The 20,001-nt window shown below is 37.7% G+C and overlaps 1 protein-coding gene and 1 long non-coding RNA gene across 4 annotated transcripts in view; one reads left to right on the forward strand and one right to left on the reverse strand.

The window, feature by feature from the left end:
- The window catches only part of LOC148352550 (uncharacterized), a 41,208-nt gene extending 30,317 nt beyond the window's left edge, over window positions 1-10,891 (reverse strand). For 2 of the 3 annotated variants that reach the window (XR_015852644.1, XR_015852645.1), the window contains exons 1-2: window positions 10,676-10,891; window positions 10,203-10,382 (exon numbers count right to left, since the gene is read on the reverse strand). This is a non-coding gene — a long non-coding RNA (uncharacterized LOC148352550). Of the gene's footprint in view, window positions 1-9,416; window positions 10,383-10,675 lie in introns of those variants that run through there. The other variant, XR_015852643.1, reaches the window with a different exon arrangement.
- On the forward strand, window positions 167-11,709 carry fev (FEV transcription factor, ETS family member). The gene is made up of 3 exons (XM_088352284.1): window positions 167-277; window positions 3,725-3,796; window positions 10,310-11,709. The coding sequence occupies exons 1-3, from the start codon at window positions 196-198 to the stop codon at window positions 10,870-10,872; spliced, it is 717 nt and encodes a 238-aa protein (XP_088208410.1). The 5' UTR covers window positions 167-195; the 3' UTR covers window positions 10,873-11,709.
- Window positions 11,710-20,001: the final 8,292 nt, after the last annotated feature.

Consider the following 20,001-nt stretch of genomic DNA (forward strand, 5'->3'; position numbering starts at 1 on the left):
TAATTAAAGCAATGCAGCAAAGGAAATTGCTGTCTGAATATTGTATCCGAGATGGAGAGGGGGGGTCTACGGGGAGGAGGGGGGGTGACAGTTGCCTGGAAACTTGAAGGCGTTGATTTCCAGATCAGAGTCCAAAGATAAAATTTAATGAAAATGCGCCTTTTTTTCTCCCCCCTGCGCGCACGCAGCAAGCAAATGAAATCCAAGCTGGCTTTTTGTGTGCGCACAATGAGAAAAGAGTGCGGAGGAAAGCTCGTCTTCAACATGTTCCTCTCAGGTGCGCTTTATAAACAGACCGAAAAGAGGTTTTTTTTTCTATAAGGCGTTTTGGGTGACGTCCTGCGTCCGTTGCGCGCAGCTCGCGCGTCTTTTCTTTGGAGTTGGGGGGGCTTATGTCCGCTCTTTTGTCGGAAATCGGAAATCCGTCTTCCTTCCTGGACGCGTTTCCTGGCTGCTCTCGGGCAGCCGAACCCGCCCGGAACCAAAAGCCAGAACTCAGTCGGCACCGGGAGGACCACTTGGGAAGGCCGAGGCTTATTTGACGTATTATATATAGATCTCTTTCGGGGTTCTTTTTTCGGATCAGAGTTGTCTTTTTCTTTTGTTTAAGGCGTTAAATTCGTTTAAAGGTAAAACCAGTTTGGAATTGTTGGAATTAGAATTCATTACTGTTGTTATTATTTGTTATTATCAACGCATCGAAATGTTTAAACTCTGGAACGGGTTTTAACGGGATTAGAATTGGAATTAGAATTGTCTTTTTATTTTTTAGGTTCAGGCGTTAAATTCGTTTGAAGGTAAAACCTGGATTAGAATTGTCTTTATTAGTGTTGTTATTATTTCTGTATCAGCGCATCGAAATCTTTGAACTCTGAAACGGGTTTTAAACGAATTAGAATTGGAATTAGAAATGTCTTTATCGTCATTTATTTATAATTTGGGGTTCAGGCGTCAAATTCGTTTGAAGGTAAAACCTGTTTGGATTTGGAACTAAAATTGTCTTTATTGCTGTTGTTATTATTTCTGTATCAGCGCATCGAAATCTTTGAACTCTGAAACGGGTTTTAACGAATTAGAATTGGAATTAGAAATGTCTTTATCGTCATTTATTTAGAATTTGGGGTTCAGGCGTCAAATTCGTTTGAAGGTAAAACCTGTTTGGATTTGTTGGAATTAGAATTGTCTTTATTACTGTTATTATTTCTGTATCAACGCATCAAAATCTTAATACGCTGAAACGGGTTTTAACGGATTAGAATTTGAATTAGAATTGTCTTTATCGTCATTATTTTTATATTTTTAGGTTTAAGCGTCAAATTCGTTTATAGGGAAAACCTGTTTGGATTTGGAATTAGAATTGTCTTTATTACTGTTGTTATTATTTCTGTATCAACGCATCAAAATCTTTGAACTCTGAAACGGGTTTCAACGGATTAGAATTGGAATTAGAATTGTCTTTATTATTTTTATATTTTGGGGTTCAGGAGTCCAATTCGTCTGAAGGTAAAACCTGTTTGGATTTGGGATTAGAATTGTCTTGATTACTATTGTTATTATTTCTGTATCAACGCATCGAAATCTTTGAACTCTGAAACGGGTTTCAACGGATTAGAATTGGAATTAGAATTGTCTTTATTATTTTTATATTTTGGGGTTCAGGAGTCCAATTCGTCTGAAGGTAAAACCTGTTTGGATTTGGAATTAGAATTGTCTCTATTACTGTTATTATTTCTGTATCAACGCATCAAAATCTTTGAACTCTGAAACGGGTTTCAACGGATTAGAATTGGAATTAGAATTGTCTTTATTATTTTTATATTTTGGGGTTCAGGAGTCCAATTCGTCTGAAGGTAAAACCTGTTTGGATTTGGAATTAGAATTGTCTCTATTACTGTTATTATTTCTGTATCAACGCATCAAAATCTTTGAACTCTGAAACGGGTTTCAACGGATTAGAATTGGAATTAGAATTGTCTTTATTATTCTTATATTTTGGGGTTCAGGCGTCCAATTCGTTTGAAGGTAAAACGTGTTTAGATTCGTTGGAATTAGAATTGTTTTTATTACTGTTCTTGTTATTTCTGTATCAACGCATCGAAATCTGTGAACGGGGTTTTAACAGATTATAATTTGAATTTGAATTGTTTTTATCTTTATTATTTTTTTATATTTTTAGGTTCAAGCGTCAAATTCGTTTATAGGGAAAACCTGTTTGGATTCGTTGGAGTTAAAATGGTCTTTATTGCTGTTGGAATTATTAGTATATCAAAATCTGTGAACGGTGAAACGGGTTTTAACGGATTAGAACTGGAATTAGAACTATCTGTGATTAAAATTGTTATTATTCGTGTATAAACACATTAAAATATTTGAACGGGTTTTAATGGATTATTATTTGCATTAGAATTGTCTTTATCGTCATTATTTTTATTTTAACGCATCAAATTCGTTAAAAATGTTTCGATGGATTAGTAATCGAATCGTCATTATTAAAATTTCTATTTTTTATCAACGCGTCGAATCCGTCGAACGGTAAAACAGCTTTTGACGGATTAGAATTAGATTAGAATCGTCTATTTTTGCAATGGTTGTCATTTTTGCGTGAAGTGTTAAATCCGTTGAACGGTGAAACGTGTTTTGAAGGAATAGAATTCAAAATATAAATCCGATTGTCTTTGTTTTCATTATTATTATTTCTCTACAAACGCTCAAATCGTAGAGTGATCAAATGTGATTTCATGCATTCGATTTCGAATTATACATAAAATTGTCTTTGTTTTTATCATTATTATCTTTATATCAACACTCATATCGTAAATAGATCAAACTTGTATTATTGGATAAGGATTCGATTTGAAATAAGACATGCTTTTGTTGAATTGAATAATATCTTTATATTAAGGAGTCAAATTCGTTAAAGGGCCAAACATTTGTTCATGGATCAAATTTGCTATTCGAATTAGAATTTCCTTTATTGTCGTTATTTTGTTGTTCTGTCGACGCGTCAAAATTTTTTTTTGGGATGGATTAGAATTACCTTTATTATCTTTCGTGTTTTTATGTGTTGTAATAAACTAGAATTAAACAGGATTGTCATTATTAATATTTTATATCAACGCGTCAAATTCGTTGAAGGTGTTTTAATGGATTTCAATTAGAAATACAAATTCGTTCATCGTTATTGATAACAACTAAATGAGTCGTGGCACTCCAGAATAAACATGAAATAAAGTACCTAAAAGAAAAAAAGGTAGGAAAAACAAGTAATTTGGATACATAAATAATATTTAAAATAGAATTGTTGTTAGTTTCATTGATTAAAACGAGATTGGACGTTGTACTTCAGAATAAACATGTCATAAAATAAGATAAATATCATATTAGGATGGATAAGTCATATTTTAGAATAAAATTGTCTAGGCGTCAAATTCGTTGAAACGAATTTTGATGGATTCAAATTAGGATTAGAATTGTCACGGATTACGACGAGATTGGACACGACACAAAATATCTAAAATAAAAAAGATTTTCAAAAGAATATTAGAATTGATTACAACGAGGATAGACGTGAAACTCCAGGACATACGAGTCATATTAAGAGTTAAAAGAAAAAAGAACGTTGGGAGAAATAGGTAAATATTTAGAAGACCAGTCTAGCGTGTAAATGCATCTGTAATACAGTGCAATGAAAAAAACAGTTTTATTTCCCTTTTTTTGATTTCAGATCCGACGGAAAGTTTGTTGAAAGACAATAAAGCGGCGTCCTGGGGTCCGATTAATACCGGAGCACAAAAAGGTAAGGCTTTAAAATGAATCGATATGCAAAATAATGATATTAATAATAAGAAAATATGCTCCCAGTTTTGAATCAAATGTATTTGTATAATACTTTTTCATTATTTATATACAATAAAAACGCAAGTACCCTGATATATGTATGTATATACGTATAAATGTATGTTTTTCAAATTGTATTTTATTATTATCATTTGTTTCATATTACATTGGCCGCCGCCCCCCCAAATACCTTTATAATATATGTCAAGCTTTCTGGTTTCTAGAATAATTGCAGGCAAAAAATAATAGAAATAAAATCAAACACGTGGTTGGATCCCTTAACCATGCACTGAGGCGTAGGGGGACAATTTCCTGTGGTGATACTTGCCCAAGTACAGGCTGGTAGCACCCAATCCCTCTGCAGGCCAGTTTATGTTTCCACCCAGGGGCCTTTACACGATAGGCGGATCTGCTTTTCATATTTTCCTTTATAATGCGTCAGAAAATATATTAAATTCGATAGAAATCGAGACGATTTTCCACAATTTAAACAAACATTATTAAAGAAAAATATTTCTTCGAACGTTTTAGATATTATGCAAGATTGAACATCTACAAATTAAGGAAAAAAATCGTTTTTCTACAGCAGGGGTCGGGAACCTTTTTGACTCAAAGAGCCATAAAAGCAAAAAATATTAATTTTATTTTGGGAAAGAGACACACCATATATTATGAGACAAATTTACAAAATTGCTAAACCCGCACCCCAGACAAAAGCTCAGTCTTTAGCACATTTATTTTTGATGATTTGATAAAGATTATGAAAAGAGAATAATGCCAGAGCCCCTGTCCCAAAATCAACAAACATACCACTTTAAACTTGTCTCTTTCTTGCAATGACTCAAGATCGGTTAAACTCCTTTTGACCCTTTTTTTCAGACATATTGGTTTCAAAACCAGATGCAAGCAGTTATTTTGTAAAAACGTCCCAACATTCTGAGAACAGGGAGCCTGATGTGCTTACCTTTGGCGCAGACGGAGTAGGGCGAGAGATGGGAGGGAGTGCTTGCGCTTTTTGCATGGCTCCACCCATCCCTCCCACTCACCCAATCAAAAGACTAAGTTCTCTTCCGGTGTTTTGGCGTATTTACAGTGTGTTCTGTGGATTCATCATAAGGTATCTGAACACTGAACACAGATTATATAGTGAACTTTTATATAAAGGATTCTTTAGCGTTGTACAGCCAAAACGAGTTTTTTCCCCTCTTTTTCGTGTGACACCTTGACTGTAAATTGTAGTGAAAAACGTGCCCTATATATACTGCGAAGTAACATCGGCTACTTAGCTTTGGATTGGATTTGCGTGTACCTGAATAGGATGAATAACTCAAGTTTCGAACAAGATAGAGATATTTTGCATGCAATCAAATTTGTCTCTGAGCCATAGATATTCATAGAAAGAGCCATATATGGCTCGCGAGCCATAGGTTCCCGACCCCTGTTCTACAGTATACAAATCATGTTTTATTTCAATTCTGACAGTCAAGTTTTAATATATCATCTAATCGGCCTAACAAAACTGAATCAAAACCGAACTATTATAATTAAGATCATCAACATCCACTTCTCATACAATTTTATAAAAAAGATTAGGTGGTTATGGGCGTGTTGGAGCCATGAACTGATTTAACGTATATAAATTTGTGTAAATAAATAAAACAAACTTTGAAATCACCTGATATACAACTAGGGAACTAATAAAGTATTAATTTGACAAAACGTACAAAATGAAAGAAAAATGTTTCGAAAATGATCCAAATCGGCATTGTTGTAAAATTAACATTTACCACAATTATGAAAAATCAGAAAGGTATTAGTCATTCATATTGACAACAATACAGAATCTTCATCCTTCATCAGTTTTAGCGTTATATCTGTTCTAATAATACATAGTTTTGTTTTTCTCGTCATTTATTTCAAGCAGAAACTTTCTCTAACAATTTGCAACAAATTGATATACAGTATTGTAATCCGTAGAAACTGACGACTATTATCTGTCATTTTTGAAAGATCTTCAGCTATATCCATCCATTATCTGCAATGCTTATCATCAGTAGGGTTATTCAGCGACATATTACTTTATAATCATTACAAATTATTTATATTCATTACATCATGGCGGCGCCCCTGCATCGGCTCGCAACAGTTTTTTACACGTCGGCCATAAGACCCAGTCTTCGACTCAGTTTTGACGGCGCACAAAGGCGGCTCGAACTGCAGATTAAGATACGATCGCAGTTTTTTTTTTTGCTGGATATGCGATCATCCAGACATCAAGCGCTCGGTGCTACGACTACTCGGGAGTGTTTATTAGCCACGGACTGCTACGTCAACAAGACCCAGCGGCCTACAAAGCAGCGAAGCAGAGTGGCAAGACAGCGGCGTGACCACCGGACAAGGAAGCGAGGTTGTCGGGCCGGGCTAACAGCTAGGCTGAAGGCTAAACCCTGCAAAACGCCTCTCCCATCCATTCTCCAACGTTCACTCTCTGGACAATAAAAACTGGACCATTTAACAACTGGAAGTGGCATCGAACCGCGAGATGACGAACTGCTGCGCTAAAATTCTGACGAAGACATGGTTAATCTTATCTATCCCGGCTGACGTTCAAAGAAACTGTGCGGGTCAGATGTATCGACATTTCGTAAATCTGAATCTGAATATTCATTTACAATGTGTTTTTACAATCAATAAGACGTTGTTATCGTGGGTATTTATTGGAATGTGGTCAGGAATGGAGTGGAAGCACAATGCAGACGCACAGATTAGTGCAGTAATGGATTTTTAATTCGGTCAGGGTTCGGTACACTGGGAGTCGAAAATCGGGGTATCAAAATACCAGAGGCGGGCAAAGGGTCAGTGATCCGGTAACAAAACAAAACCTAAACAAAGGCGGCAGTCCAAATGTTCGGCATGCGGTACTCGTGGTCAGGAAAAGATACAAGGATTCGGCACACTAGTGGAATCAAACAAGACTGTGACAAAATGGCTAGCACCAAGCCCCAAAACAAGAGTGCTTCATAGAGAGCAGGAGAGGTGACGTGCTCCTAAGCTTGAATCCCGAAGTGTGTGCCGAGTATTTTAAACGAGTGGTTCATGAACCGAGAGTCAAAGTCTGTGTTGATGTTAGCCGTATTTAGACTCCCGCATAACGGGTGTACCGTGGGACTGATTCAGGAAATAATTCCCTAGCTTTGAATGTGGTTCGAAATAAAAAACGGCAGAGAAACGCGCCCCAGAGTTGAGAGTCCTATCAAGGTTAAAACTTGAGATTGTATTAGGATGAAGAAAAGAACACCGAGTTGAGATTTAGGTTTTTCACAGCCCTTACATCGGAGGTGCGTGCTTCCAGAATCGGCTCAGGAAGGAAAAACACGCTCTGCCGATGGCTAGAGACGCATTTATTGGAAAACACAAGAATGAAACATCACATCTGATTGGTTTAAGCGAGGTCTTATGAATACAAGAAAATAATCTGATTGGTTTAGACATAAATCACATGTTTAAATGAAGTAAATAATGCTGGTCGCGAGATGGCGTGTGAGCATACTAAATGAAAATCTTTTGCATTAAATGCAATTTGTATTCAATCGTATAAAATCCTTTATAGTCTAATGTATAAAATCCTTCACTTGTGACCATAAATAGTAATATTTTAGGCGTCACATAACAATTAAATAGTTTGAAATAGTTTGTTTCATTATTTGTTATCGCAACATCTACTTTAGCCTGTTGGAAGGGGGAAGACCTCATGTGCAGTCCCTTCATGCTCAGGTTTTTGAGTTTTTCCTTGTGTAGGTTTTAGATCAGGGGACGGTGTCATAGCAGTCTGTACAGCTCTTTGAGTCTCCTTATGCAAAGGGAATCACAAATTAACATGAATCGTGTGTTTCCCCGGAAGTATTTTATACATTGGACTATAAAGGATTTTATATGATTGAATCCACGTTTAATGCTGTAGTTATTGACTGACTGTGTCTTTATTCAATGAGCAGTAAAAGTTCAGGGCAGGCATGAGTGGTGGAAGATGTTGTTTACAGGACAGGACGTACTGCTGATAAGATAATCAGCACATCCAGACGGAGGACAGCAGGCGTTGTTTTGAGAACAAGGCCCCGATGACGTAGAAACGCTCGGTGTTGTTTTGAACATTCCAGACGAGGCGGGTCGGTAGCCGGGACTGGGAGAGCAAGGCGTGCTCAGGGTCGCAAACGAGTCGTAAGCCAGAACGGGAGAGTAGACGTGGTCTGGATCAAAACAGGTCGTAGCCGGTGACAGACGGGAGCAAAAACGGGACAGGTGGGAGTCAGGGTCGAAAAAGACTTGCCTCTTCTCATTACCTGCACCGCTTATCCTCAGTAGGGCTGCAGGGGTTCTGGAGCCCATCCCAGCAATCATCGGGCAGTGGGCAGGGGACACCCTGAACCGGTTGCCAGCCAATCGCAGGGCACACAGGGACAGACAACTCGCTCGCTCATTCACACCCAGGGACAATTTGGACCGTCCAATCCACCTGAAATGCATGTTTTTGGAATGTGGGAGGAAACCGGAGTGCCCGGAGGAAACCCATGCAAGCACGTGGAGAACATACAAACTCCGCACAGTAAGTCCGGTAGCTGGATTTGAACCCACACAGGAGGTTCCCAAGACCTTAGAACTGTGCCGCACACGCACTAACCACTGCGCCGCCGTGCTGCCCCCGTATTGAAGGATTTTATACATTGGACTATAAAGGATTTTATACGATTGAATACAAATTACATTTAATGCAATAGATATTCACTGACTGGGCTGAGGTGCGAGGTCAGGGCACCCTGGTGGAAAATGTTGTTTACAGGAACGGCGGGAACGGAACGTACGGCTGATAAGATAATCAGCACATCCAGACGCTGGTGACGCAGAAAGGCCCTGATGACGTAAATGAAATGATCTGCATTTATATAGCGCTTTTCAAGTCAATGACTTCCCAAAGCGCTTTACAATGTGCTCTACATTTCCTAATAGCGGCCTTGCAGCCATATAAGGCTGCTAACCTGCCTATTGGGGGTATTAGGGGTTCAGTGTCTTACCCAAGGACACTTCAACATGTAACACGGACGAGCCGGGATTCGAACTGGGATCCTTTGATCCCAAGACGAGCGCTCTACCTCCTGAGCTACTGCCGCCCCAACGTAGAAACGTTTGGTGTTGTTTTGTTTTGAGTACCCCAGACATCTACGAGATGGTGAAGCCCAGGGTGCTTCCACGGCACGCCCATGGGAGGAGTCGGCACGCCATTGTGCGGGGAGAAGATGGTGAATAGGAGAGAACTAAAGGACTTCAGAAGAGGGCTTCCCAGAGACTCTAACGTCACAAATTCGGCCGTTTTCGATGGAGTACACTCGGTTAAATTGTTAATGAAATAAAATCTGCCCCGTGTGAAAATGTCGACTTTCTTCTTCATCTTTTCCCTCAAGAAACGAGCGCGCATAAATTGTTGAATGTAGGTTGTGTTTGCTTAACGGAGTCAGATAACTAAATCAAACGATTTGGTAAACGGTACATTTTGATATTTAATTCCCAACAAAAGCCAATAGTGATTCATTTTTACGCACCTTTATTTCACGCAAGTGAGTACAATCATTGATTGACTTCTGGAAAGTAAAGTCAAACATTTACAACTGTGTCACAATTTCTAAAAAATGGCCAAAGTAGAATACACAAACGAAAAGTTTTCAGGGCTGTGAACTGGTTGTCTCCAAATGGCCACTTTGGGAAATGCCTAGACTTACCATAAAAAATGTGTGAACCACAATGTCTAATTTTTCAGATTGCGATCAGATATGACTACGTACTAGGTAAAGTTTTGAGCTATTGTTGCCCCCCGGGGGCCATAGTTTGCCCACCACTGCCTTTGGCTGTCAGGCACTAGAGTCTAGTGTCAAACTCATTTTAACCCGGGGGCCACACGATAGAACAAACATTCTGTCAGGGGCCGGACTAGTAGATTTGAGACAAAGAAAATGAGAAAGAGAGGGCGAGAAAAAGAGAGAGGGTGGGTCAAAAAAAAAAGAAAGGGAGAAAGAGAGAGAGAAAAGAGAGAGAACGTTAGAAACTAAAGAGATAAAAAGAGATAGTGAGATAGGGAGAAAGCGGGAGAAAGAAAGAAATCCAAAGAGAGAAAGAAAGAGGAAAGGAGAAGGATACAAGAAAGGGAGAGAAAGAGAGAAGGGGAGAAAGAGAGAAGGGGAGAAAGACAGAGAAAAGAGAGAGCAAAATAAGGTAAAAAGAGAGACAGGGAGAGTAAAAGAGAGAGATAGAGAGTGCAAGAAAAAGGGAGGAAGAGAGAGAGAGAGAAATACAAGTACAGCGTTTGTGAGAGGCACCTGGCTTTGGGAACATCAAGTGGACCTATTTCAACCTGCAGCTCGTTTTTCTCTTGCGCTTCTCTCAGTCACAAAGCAGCATGTCCTCTCCTGTCTCCCATATCCAGGCAGCGGGCAGATCCAGTTATGGCAGTTCCTCCTGGAGCTCCTGTCGGACAGCAGCAACGTGACGTGCATCGCCTGGGAAGGAACCAACGGCGAATTCAAACTCATCGACCCGGACGAAGTGGCCCGACGTTGGGGCGAGCGCAAGAGCAAACCCAACATGAACTACGACAAACTCAGCCGGGCGCTTCGTTACTATTACGATAAAAACATCATGACTAAAGTGCACGGGAAACGTTACGCGTATAAATTCGATTTCCACGGATTAGCGCAAGTGTGTCAACCCTCCAGCACCGAGCAAGCCATTTATAAATTCCAAGGGAACTTCTCACCGATTCCCTTCTCCGGCATCTCCAAGCTCAACTTACATATGGCGCCCGCCGTCGGACCGTCGGGGTTCTCCTACTGGGCCGGTTCTCCGTCCCTGTACCACCACCACCATCATCATCATCACCCCGGGCATAACCTGCAGACCCCGGCCCCGTTCGCCACAGTGTCCCCCGGCCACATCGGCTGCGTTAATAACATCAACACGCTGGGAAATCTAAACAATCATTACAACTGACTGGAGGAGGCGTCGCCGGGTGATGACGTCATAGGGTCAAAGGGGAAACCGAGATGTGTGGTGGTTAAAGGGACAGTGTGTGATATTTAGAGCCTGCTAGTAAAACAACAAAATAAAAACGCGATGTAACAAAGAAGCTCACGTTGAAATATCAGGAACCAATTATGAAAGTCAAGTTTGGATACTAAAACTCCGTTTGTGTTGTTCAACATTAATAATGGTTCCCCTTTTAAAGGGACAGTGTGTCACGTTTATGGCCTCCTGGTGGTACTAAAAAAAAGTTCAGTCGGTCAAACAACAAAATAAAAACGCGATGTAGCAAAGAAGCTCACATTGAAATGTCAGGAACCAATTACGAAAGTCAAGTTTGGATACTAAAACTCAGTTTCTGTTGAAAATGAATAATGGTTCTCATTTTAAAGGGACAGTTTGTCATGTTCAGAGCCTGCTAGCGCTACAAAACGCGATGTAGCAAAGAAGCTAACATTGAAATGTCAGGAACCAATTACGAAAGTCAAGTTTGGATACTAAAATTCTGTTTGTATTAAAATGAATAATGATTCTCTTTTTAAAGGGACAGTGTGTCATATTTAGAGCCTCCTAGTGGTAGAAACAAAACTTTCATTTAGTAAAACAAAACAATGCGATGTAGCAACAAAGCTAACATTGAAATGACAGGAACAAATTATGAAAGTCCAGTTTGGATACTAAAACTCCGTTTGTGTTGTTCAACATTAGTAATGGTTCCCCTTTTAAAGGGACAGTGTGTCACGTTTATGGCCTCCTGGTGGTACTAAAAAAACGTTCAGTCGGTCAAACAACAAAATAAAAACGCGACGTAGCAAAGAAGCTAACATCGAAATGACAGGAACCAATTACGAAAGTCAAGTTCGGAGACTAAAACTACGTTTGTGTTCAAAAATTAATAATGATTCTCTTTTTAAAGGGACAGTGTGTCATGTTTAGAGCCTCCTAGTGGTACAAAAAAACTTTCATTCAGTAAAACAAAACAAAACAATGCGATGTAGCGAAGAAGCTAACGTTGAAATGTCAGGAACCAATTACGAAAGTCAAGTTTGGATACTAAAATTCTGTTTGTATTAAAATTAATAATGATTCTCTTTTTAAAGGAAGAGTGTGTCATGTCTAGAGCCTCCTAGTGGTGAAAACAAAACTTTCAGTCGGTCAAACAACAAAATAAAAACGCAATGTAGCAACAAAGCTAACATTAAAATGTCAGGAACCAATTACGAAAGTCAAGTTTGGATACTAAAACTCAGTTTCTGTTGAAAATGAATAATGGTTCTCGTTTTAAAGGGACAGTTTGTCATGTTCAGAGCCTGCTAGCGCTACAAAACGCGATGTAGCAAAGAAGCTGACATTCTTAAAGGGACAGTACTTAATATTTAGAGCCTCCTGGTGGTACAAAACACTTTCAGTCCGTAAAACAAAAACAAAAAAATGTGATTTAGCAGAGAAGCTAACATTGAAATGTCAGGAACCAATTACAAAAGTCAAGTTTGGATACTAAAACTCCGTTTGTGTTATCCAAGATTAAGATAGGTTTTCCTTCTTAAAGGGACAGTACTTAATATTTAGAGCCTCCTGGTCGTACAAAAAACTTTCAGTCCGTAAAACAAAACCAAAAAAATGTAATTTAGCAAAGAAGCTAACATTGAAATGTCAGGAACCAATTACAAAAGTCAAGTTTGGATACTAAAACTCCGTTTTTGTTGTTCAAAATGAATAACAATTCCCTATTCAAAGGGACAGTTTCTAATGTTTGGAGCCCCCTGGTGGTACAAAAAACTTTCTCTCAGTAAAAGAAAACCAAAAAATGCGATGTAGCAACAAAGCTAACATTGAAATGTCAGGAACCATCTACGAAAGTCAATTTTGGAGACTAAAACTCCGTTTGTGTTGTTAAAAACTACTAATGATTCTCTTTTTAAAGGGGCAGTGTGTAAGATTTAGCGCCTCCTAGTAGTACAAAATACTTTCATTCAGTAAAAAAAAAACAAAAAAAAACCTGATGTAGCATAAAAAGCTAACATTGAAATGACAGGAAGTTCGGACACTAAAACTTAATTTGTGTTGTTCAAAATTAAGAAAGAATTTTCTTCTTAAAGGGACAGTGCATAGTATTTAGAGCCTGCTAGCGGTACGAAAAAACTTTCATTCAGTAAAACAAAACAAAACAATGCGATGTAGCAACGAAGCTAACGTTAAAATGTCAGGAAACACTTACAAAAGTCAAGTTTGGAGACTAAAACTCCGTTTCTGTTCAAAAATGAATAATAATTCTCTTTTTAAAGGGACAGTGTGTCAAAAATGTAGCAAATAAGCTAACATTGAAATGTCAGGACACTCCGAGCTATCGTAGCAATATTCATTTGTATGAAAAAAAAATAAGTGAAGAAATGTGTATTTCTTTTATATAATGGAATCCCAATTGTGTTTGTCTGCCATCAGGCTGCTACGCTGTGCTCTGTGACACCAGACACTAAGGTGCCATCTAGTGGTGAAATGTTACACACTGGGGCTTTAACGAACGAGAAAGTCTGCTGGTCGGTGAACAAGTGAAGCTGTTCTAAACAAGTAATAAGAAGAAAATAAACAATAAGAAGTTGGTATTAAAGGGACAGTGTGTGTGGTTTGGCACCTCCTAGTGATAAAACAACTTGTATCTTTCTCTTTGCCACCATTTACAGCTTTCTTTTTTTCTCTCCCTTTTCTTTTTTCTTTTGTTCTTTCTTTCATTTTTCCCCTTTTTAATTTATATTTTTCTTGTTCCCCTTTTAATTTCTTTATTTTTCTTTTTTCCCTTTTTAATCTCCTTTTTTCTTTTCTTTTCCCCCTTTATGCTTTTTTCAACTCTCCTTTTTCTCCTTTGTTTCTTTCTCTTTGCCCCCCTTTACAGATTTCTTTTTTTCTCCCCCTTTCAGTTTTTTCTCTCCCTTTTCTTTTTTTCATTCTTTCTTTCATTTTTTGCCCTTTTTAATTTATATTTTTCTTTTTCCCCTTTTTAATTTCTTCATTTTACTTTCTTCCCCTTTTTAATCTCCTTTTTTCTTTTCTTTTCCCCCCTTTATGCTTTTTTTCAACTCTCCTTTTTCTTCTTTGTTTCTTTCTCTTTGCCCCCCTTTACAGATTTCTTTTTTTCTCCCCCCTTTCAGTTTTTTCTCTCCCTTTTCTTTTTTTCTTTTTGTTCTTTCTTTCATTTTTCCCCTTTTTATTTTTTTTCCCCTTTTTAATTTCTTCATTTTACTTTCTTCCTATATTTGATCTCCTTTTTTCTTTTTTTTCCCCCTTTATGCTTTTTTTCAACTCTTCTTTTTCTTCTTTGTTTCTTTCTCTTTGCCCCCCTATACAGATTTCTTTTTTTCTCCCCCTTTCAGTTTTTTTCTCTCCCTTTTCTTTTTTTCTTTTTGTTCTTTGTTTCATTTTTCCCCTTTTTAATTTATATTTTTCTTTTTCCCCTTTTTCATTTCTTCATTTTACTTTCTTCCCCTTTTTAATCTCCTTTTTTCTTTTTTTCCCCTTTATGCTTTTTTTCAACTCTCCTTTTTCTCCTTTTTTTGTTTCTCTTTGCCCCCCTTTACAGCTTTCTTTTTTTCTCCCCCCTTTCATTTTTTTCTCTTCCTTTTCTTTTTTTCTTTTTGTTCTTTCTTTAATTTTTCCCCTTTTTAATTTATGTTTTTCTTTATCCCCTTTTTAATCTCCTTTTCTTTTCCCCTTGATGCTTTTTTTCAACTCTCCTTTTTCTTCTTTGTTTCTTTCTCCTTGCCCCCCTTTACAGCTTTCCTTTTTCTCCCCCTTTCAGTTTTTCTTTTCCTTTTTTTCTTTTTGTTCTTTCTTTCTTTTTTTCCCCCTTTTTTCTTTTTATATTTTTCTTTTTGCCCTTTTTAATTTCTTCATTTTACTTTCTTCCCCTTTTATTTATTTTTTCTCCTTTTTTCTTTTGTTCTCCTTTTCCAACTTTTTGTTCTTTTCTGTTCTTTCTCTTGCCCATATTTCAGCTTTTTTCTTTTTCTTTTTTTCCCTTCCACTTTTTACACACCCTACCTCTTAAATAAAGGGTGATGTCATTGTAGGTGCCCTTAAAAAGTTGACTTTAAAATGTTTTCCTTATTGTGAAAGTGTTCACAATGCTCAACTGAGTTCCAAGAGCCTTCATGCTTCATTTTCCACTGCATCTATTGTCTTTTATCTTACTTGGAACACATTAGGTAGGGGGAGTGAAGTGATCCTCGCCCCTTAGTTTATATTTATCCGTGTAGAATGAAAATGGTGAAAGTAAGAAACTGTTTGTTTCAAGTACAGTCCAAACACGTATCCAAACTCCGAGATGAAAAAAAAGAGTTTATTCAAACAAAGAAGGTGGAAGTCATTTTTGTGCTGGGCTTATTTTCTCGACAGTAGGAACGGATTAAAAGAAATAGCATGACTTTGTATGGGAAAAAATGTTTCAGTATTTGAAGAATTCAGTATTTTAGCATCGAAAGGATAATGGTACCAAGGTATCACTGTAATAGAATTATGATTTATAACCAAGGTTTGACGTTATTTTTCGTATATATTGTTTAGTTCTCGATGCTAACCTGTTAGCAGTCATGATTAGCGGTTCAGAAAAGGAGATTTTCTGTTAACAAATATCGAATCATCAGAAATAAATACATAATTAAGTTATCTTTAGAATACAACTCTATCACTTTGTTTTCATTCAAACGCCTTTTAGCACTTTTTATTCGTAACAAACCGAAAAAAAATGTCACTGGGGAAAATATGAAAGTATTGTGTGACGTCAGCACTTTTTTTTTTTTTTAACTTTTTCTAGCTTTTTTTTTTTGAACAATATTGGAAATTCAGAACAAGAAATCGATATTGGACTTTAATATTAACAACAATAAGATATTTTCCTCATGGAATAATACTGTTAAAGATAAAAACTAAATATCCATTGTTAGACTCCACCATTTTATACTACGAATATTTGTAACACGATGACGTCACACCCGGTAAAACATAACACAAAATTATTTCCGGTGGATTTAATAAATCAAAATCAGCTTTAAATATTTGATATTATATAGTATTAATCCGTATTACCAGTTTTTGTATAAGATACACATTAAATGTGCTTAAAAGAAAAACAAAATATGAATTTGTTGATTCACGAGTGGGACGTCCTGTTTTTTCGCTGGTGAGTAAATGTCAAATAATGACCGTAGTAGACCTTTAACGCCACCTCGTGGCCAGTACGAACACAAGAACATCTTTGACTTTTTTGTTAAAACAGAAAAAATATCGGCAATATGATCTCTCTCTCTCTCTCTCTCTCTCTCTCTCTCTCTCTCTCTCGAGTTTTACTCGGGGGCCACACGATAGAACAAACATTCTGTCGGGGGCCGGACTAGTAGATTAAAGAGATAAAGAAAGAATAGAAAGAGGGAGGGAAAAGAAGAGAGAGGGCGGGACAAAGAAAGAGAGAGAGGGAGAGCGTGAGAAACAAAAGAGATGAAAAGAGAGAAAGAGAAAAGAGAGAAAAGGAAAAAAGGAAGTCAGAGCAAAAGAGGTTAAAAGACACAGAGAGAGAAAGAGACAAAGAGCAACAAAGGAAGAGAAAAAGAGAGACACAGAGAGTGAAAGAGACAGAGACAGAGAGTGGGAGAAAAGGGGTGGAAAAGAAAGAGAGAGAGAGAGAAAGAGAGAGAGAGAAAGAGAGAGAAACAAAAGATAAAAAGTCATGAGAGAGGGGGAAAAGAAAGGGAGAGGAAGAAAGAAATCCAAAGAGAAATAGAAAGACAGAAGGAGAGAAAAAGAAAAGAAAGCACAAAGGGTAGGAAGAGAGAAAGAGAAAAGAGAGAAAAGGAAAAAAGGAAGTTAGAGCAAAAGAGGTTAAAAGACACAGAGAGAGAAAGAGACAAAGAGCAACAAAAGAAGAGAAAAAGAGAGAAACAGAGAGTGAAAGAGACAGAGACAGAGAGTGGGAGAAAAGGGGTGGAAAAGAAAGAGAGAGAAAGGGAGAGAGAGAGAGAGAGAGAGAGAGAGAGAGAGAGATAGAGAGAGAGAGAGAGAGAGAGAGAGAGAGAGAAAGAGCGAGCATGAGAAACAAAAGATAAAAAGTCGTGAGAGAGGGGGAAAGAAAGGGAGCGGAAGAAAGAAATACAAAGAGAAATACAAAGTCAGAAGGAGAGAAAAAAGAAACAAAAGCGCGAAGGGTAGGAAGAGAGAAAGAGAAAAGAGAGAAAAGGAAAAAAGGACGTTAGAGCAAAAGAAGTTAAAAGGACACAGAGAGAGAAAGAGACAAAAAGCAACAAAGGAAGAGAAAAAAAGAGTCACAGAGTGAAAGAGACAGAGACAGAGAGTGGGAGAAAAGGGGTGGAAAAGAAAGAAAGAAAGAGAGAGAGAGAAATAAATAAATACAAATTCAAATAACATTAACAACATGTTGGCCTGGAGAGGGCTGGGCGCCACCAGGCTGTACTTGCCCAAGACACACCACAGGAAATGTGGAAGAGAAAGAAAGAGAAAGAGAAAGAAAGAAAGAAAGAAAGAAAGAAAGAAGAGAAAGAGAAAGAAAGAAAGAAAGAAAGAGAGAGAGAGAGAGAGAGAGAGAGAGAGAGAAAGAAAGAAAGAAAGAAAGAAAGAAAGAAAGAAGAGAGAGAGAGAGAGAGAGAAAGAAAGAAAGAAAGAAAGAAAGAAAGAGAGAGAGAGAGAGAAAGAAAGAAAGAAAGAAAGAAAGAGAGAGAGAGAGAGAGAGAGAAAGAAAGAAAGAAAGAAAGAAAGAAAGAGAGAGAGAGAGAAAGAAAGAAAGAAAGAAAGAGAGAAAGAAAGAGAGAGAGAGAGAGAGAAAGAAAGAAAGAAAGAAAGAAAGAAAGAAAGAAAGAAAGAGAGAGAGAGAGAAAGAAAGAAAGAAAGAAAGAAAGAGAGAGAGAGAGAGAGAGAGAGAGAAAGAAAGAAAGAAAGAAAGAAAGAAAGAGAGAGAGAAAGAAAGAAAGAAAGAAAGAAGAGAGAGAAAGAAAGAAAGAGAGAGATAGAGAGAGAGAGAAATAAAGAAAGAAAGAGAAAGAGAGAGAGAAAGAAAGAAAGAAAGAAAGAAAGAGAGGAGAAGAAAGAAAGAAAGAAAGAGAAAGAAAGAAAGAAAAAGACAAAGAGAGAAAGAGAGAAAGAAAGAAAGAAAAAGAGAAAGAAAGAAAGAAAGAAAGAGAGAAAGAAAGAAAGAAAGAGAAAGAGAAAGAGAAAGAGAAAGAGAGAGAGAGAGAGAGAAATAAATAAATACATAAATAAATACAAGTAGAGTGTCTTTGTTCGAGGCACCTGGCTTTGGCAACATCAAGTGGACCTATTTCAACCTGCAGCTCGTTTTTCTCTTGCGCTTCTCTGAGTGTTGTCTCGCGGGCCGGATTCAATCCCTTAGCGGGCCTGATCTGGCCCGCGGGCCGCCTGTTTCCCACCTGTCAGCAAACTTTAGAGTTAAATTGATTCAATGTTCAATTTAAAAAAAAACATCTTTAAAAAAGAAAACCGGAGATAATTGAGGAAATGATGCAGTCTCAATGAATCATTGTTTTGGTTCAGGGCTGCTCCGGGACGCTAAGAGGCGCTGTTTTCCCATAAAGACAGCAAACTACGATGCCGAGCAAGTGATCGGAATTCCGGCTCTTTTTGAGAACCGGCTTTTTCGGCTGAGCTCATTTTGGCTCCCAAACGGTTCTTCAGATTTTCTTTAAATAAAAAACTACTTTTAATGGTATAGTACCGATACGAATGAAACAAATTAAATCATTTCGAAAATGTAGTATGTTACTATATTATAATAGCCTTAGTTGTTACAATATACAGTGAACTGTATACACTTTCGAATGGTTTTTACCTAGCAAACTACGCCAAGATAACGCCACACGGAGAGAGTCACAGAGAAAAAGAGTCAAAGAGAAAAAGAGTCAAAGAGAGAGATTAAGTGTGAGAAAAGGAGAAAGAGAGAGATGAACAGATTTAAGGGGGGGAGAAAGACAGAGAAAAAGAAACCGAAATGGAAAGAAAGATGGAAAAAAGTTTGAAAGAGAGAAAAGGAGAGAGAGAGTGACCGAGCGATAGCAAGATACAAGGAGAGAGATATAATGAAAGAAAAAGAAAGAAAAAAGAGATAGAGTAAAAACGAGTAGGGGGGAGAGTGGGGTCTGTAAGTGAGAGAGTGACCGAGAGATAGCAAAATACGAGAGAGAAAAATAATGAAAGAGAGAGAAAGCAAAAAGAGATAGAGCAAAAAGGAATAGGAGAGAGAGGGAGATCTATACGTGAGAGAGAGAGAGGAAGAGAGAAAAAGAGACAAAGGGAAAAATCGGGAAAGAAAGAGAGAGAAAAAAATATAGGGATTGCGAGAGGGAGAAATAGAAACAGTGTGAGAGAAAACAGAAAGAAAAGAGAGAGAACAAGAAAGGAAAGGGCATATAGAAGGATAGAAAGAAAGAGAGAGAGAGAGGCACAAAGCAAAGTGGGACAAAGAGAGAGAGAGAGAGAGAGAGAGAGAGAACAAGAGAGAAAAAGTGAGAGAGAGAAAGAGAGAGAGATAGAAAGCATGAAAAAGGGAGATATTTGATTTTAGAAAGAAAAGGAGAGGGAGATAGAAAGAGAAAGAGAGAGTAGAGGAGAGAGAGAAAAAAAAGAGACAGCAAAAAATAGTGTGAGAGGGAGATATTGAAAGAGAGAAAAAGAGAGAAAGCAAACAACAATGAGAGATAGAGGGTGAGAAAAAAGATAGAGATCGAAAAGATAGAGATAATAAAGAGAAATAGAAAGAGCGTGAGTGAAAAAAGATAGCAAAAATGAGTAGTAGAGAGAGAGAGAGAGATCTATACGTCAGAGAAAGAGAAAGAGAGATAAAAAGACAAAGGGGAAAATAGGGAACGAAAGAGAGAGCGAAAATATGGTGATTGCGAGAGAGAGAGAAATAGAAAAAATGTAAGAGAAAAAGGAAAGAAAGAGAGAGAACAAGAGAGGAAAGGGATATAGAAAGATAGAAAGAAAGAGAGAGAGGCACAAAGTAAAGAGGGACAAAGAGAGAGAGAGACAGAGAACAAGAGACAAAAGTGCGCACGAGAGAGAGAGAGAGAGAGAGAGAGAGAG

The sequence above is a fragment of the Urocampus carinirostris genome, chromosome 14 (assembly GCF_059441175.1).
Source record: "Urocampus carinirostris isolate Australia breed hairy pipefish chromosome 14, RoL_Ucar_1.0, whole genome shotgun sequence".
Lineage (NCBI taxonomy): Eukaryota > Metazoa > Chordata > Actinopteri > Syngnathiformes > Syngnathidae > Urocampus > Urocampus carinirostris.

Coding starts and splice junctions, on each gene's coding strand:
- fev (XM_088352284.1), top strand. CDS start 196: ATGAAATCCAAGCTGGCTTTTTGTGTGCGCACAATGAGAAAAGAGTGC. Junction 278..3,724: donor CTTCAACATGTTCCTCTCAG/GTGCGCTTTATA, acceptor TTTTGATTTCAG/ATCCGACGGAAAGTTTGTTG. Junction 3,797..10,309: donor TAATACCGGAGCACAAAAAG/GTAAGGCTTTAA, acceptor TCCCATATCCAG/GCAGCGGGCAGATCCAGTTA.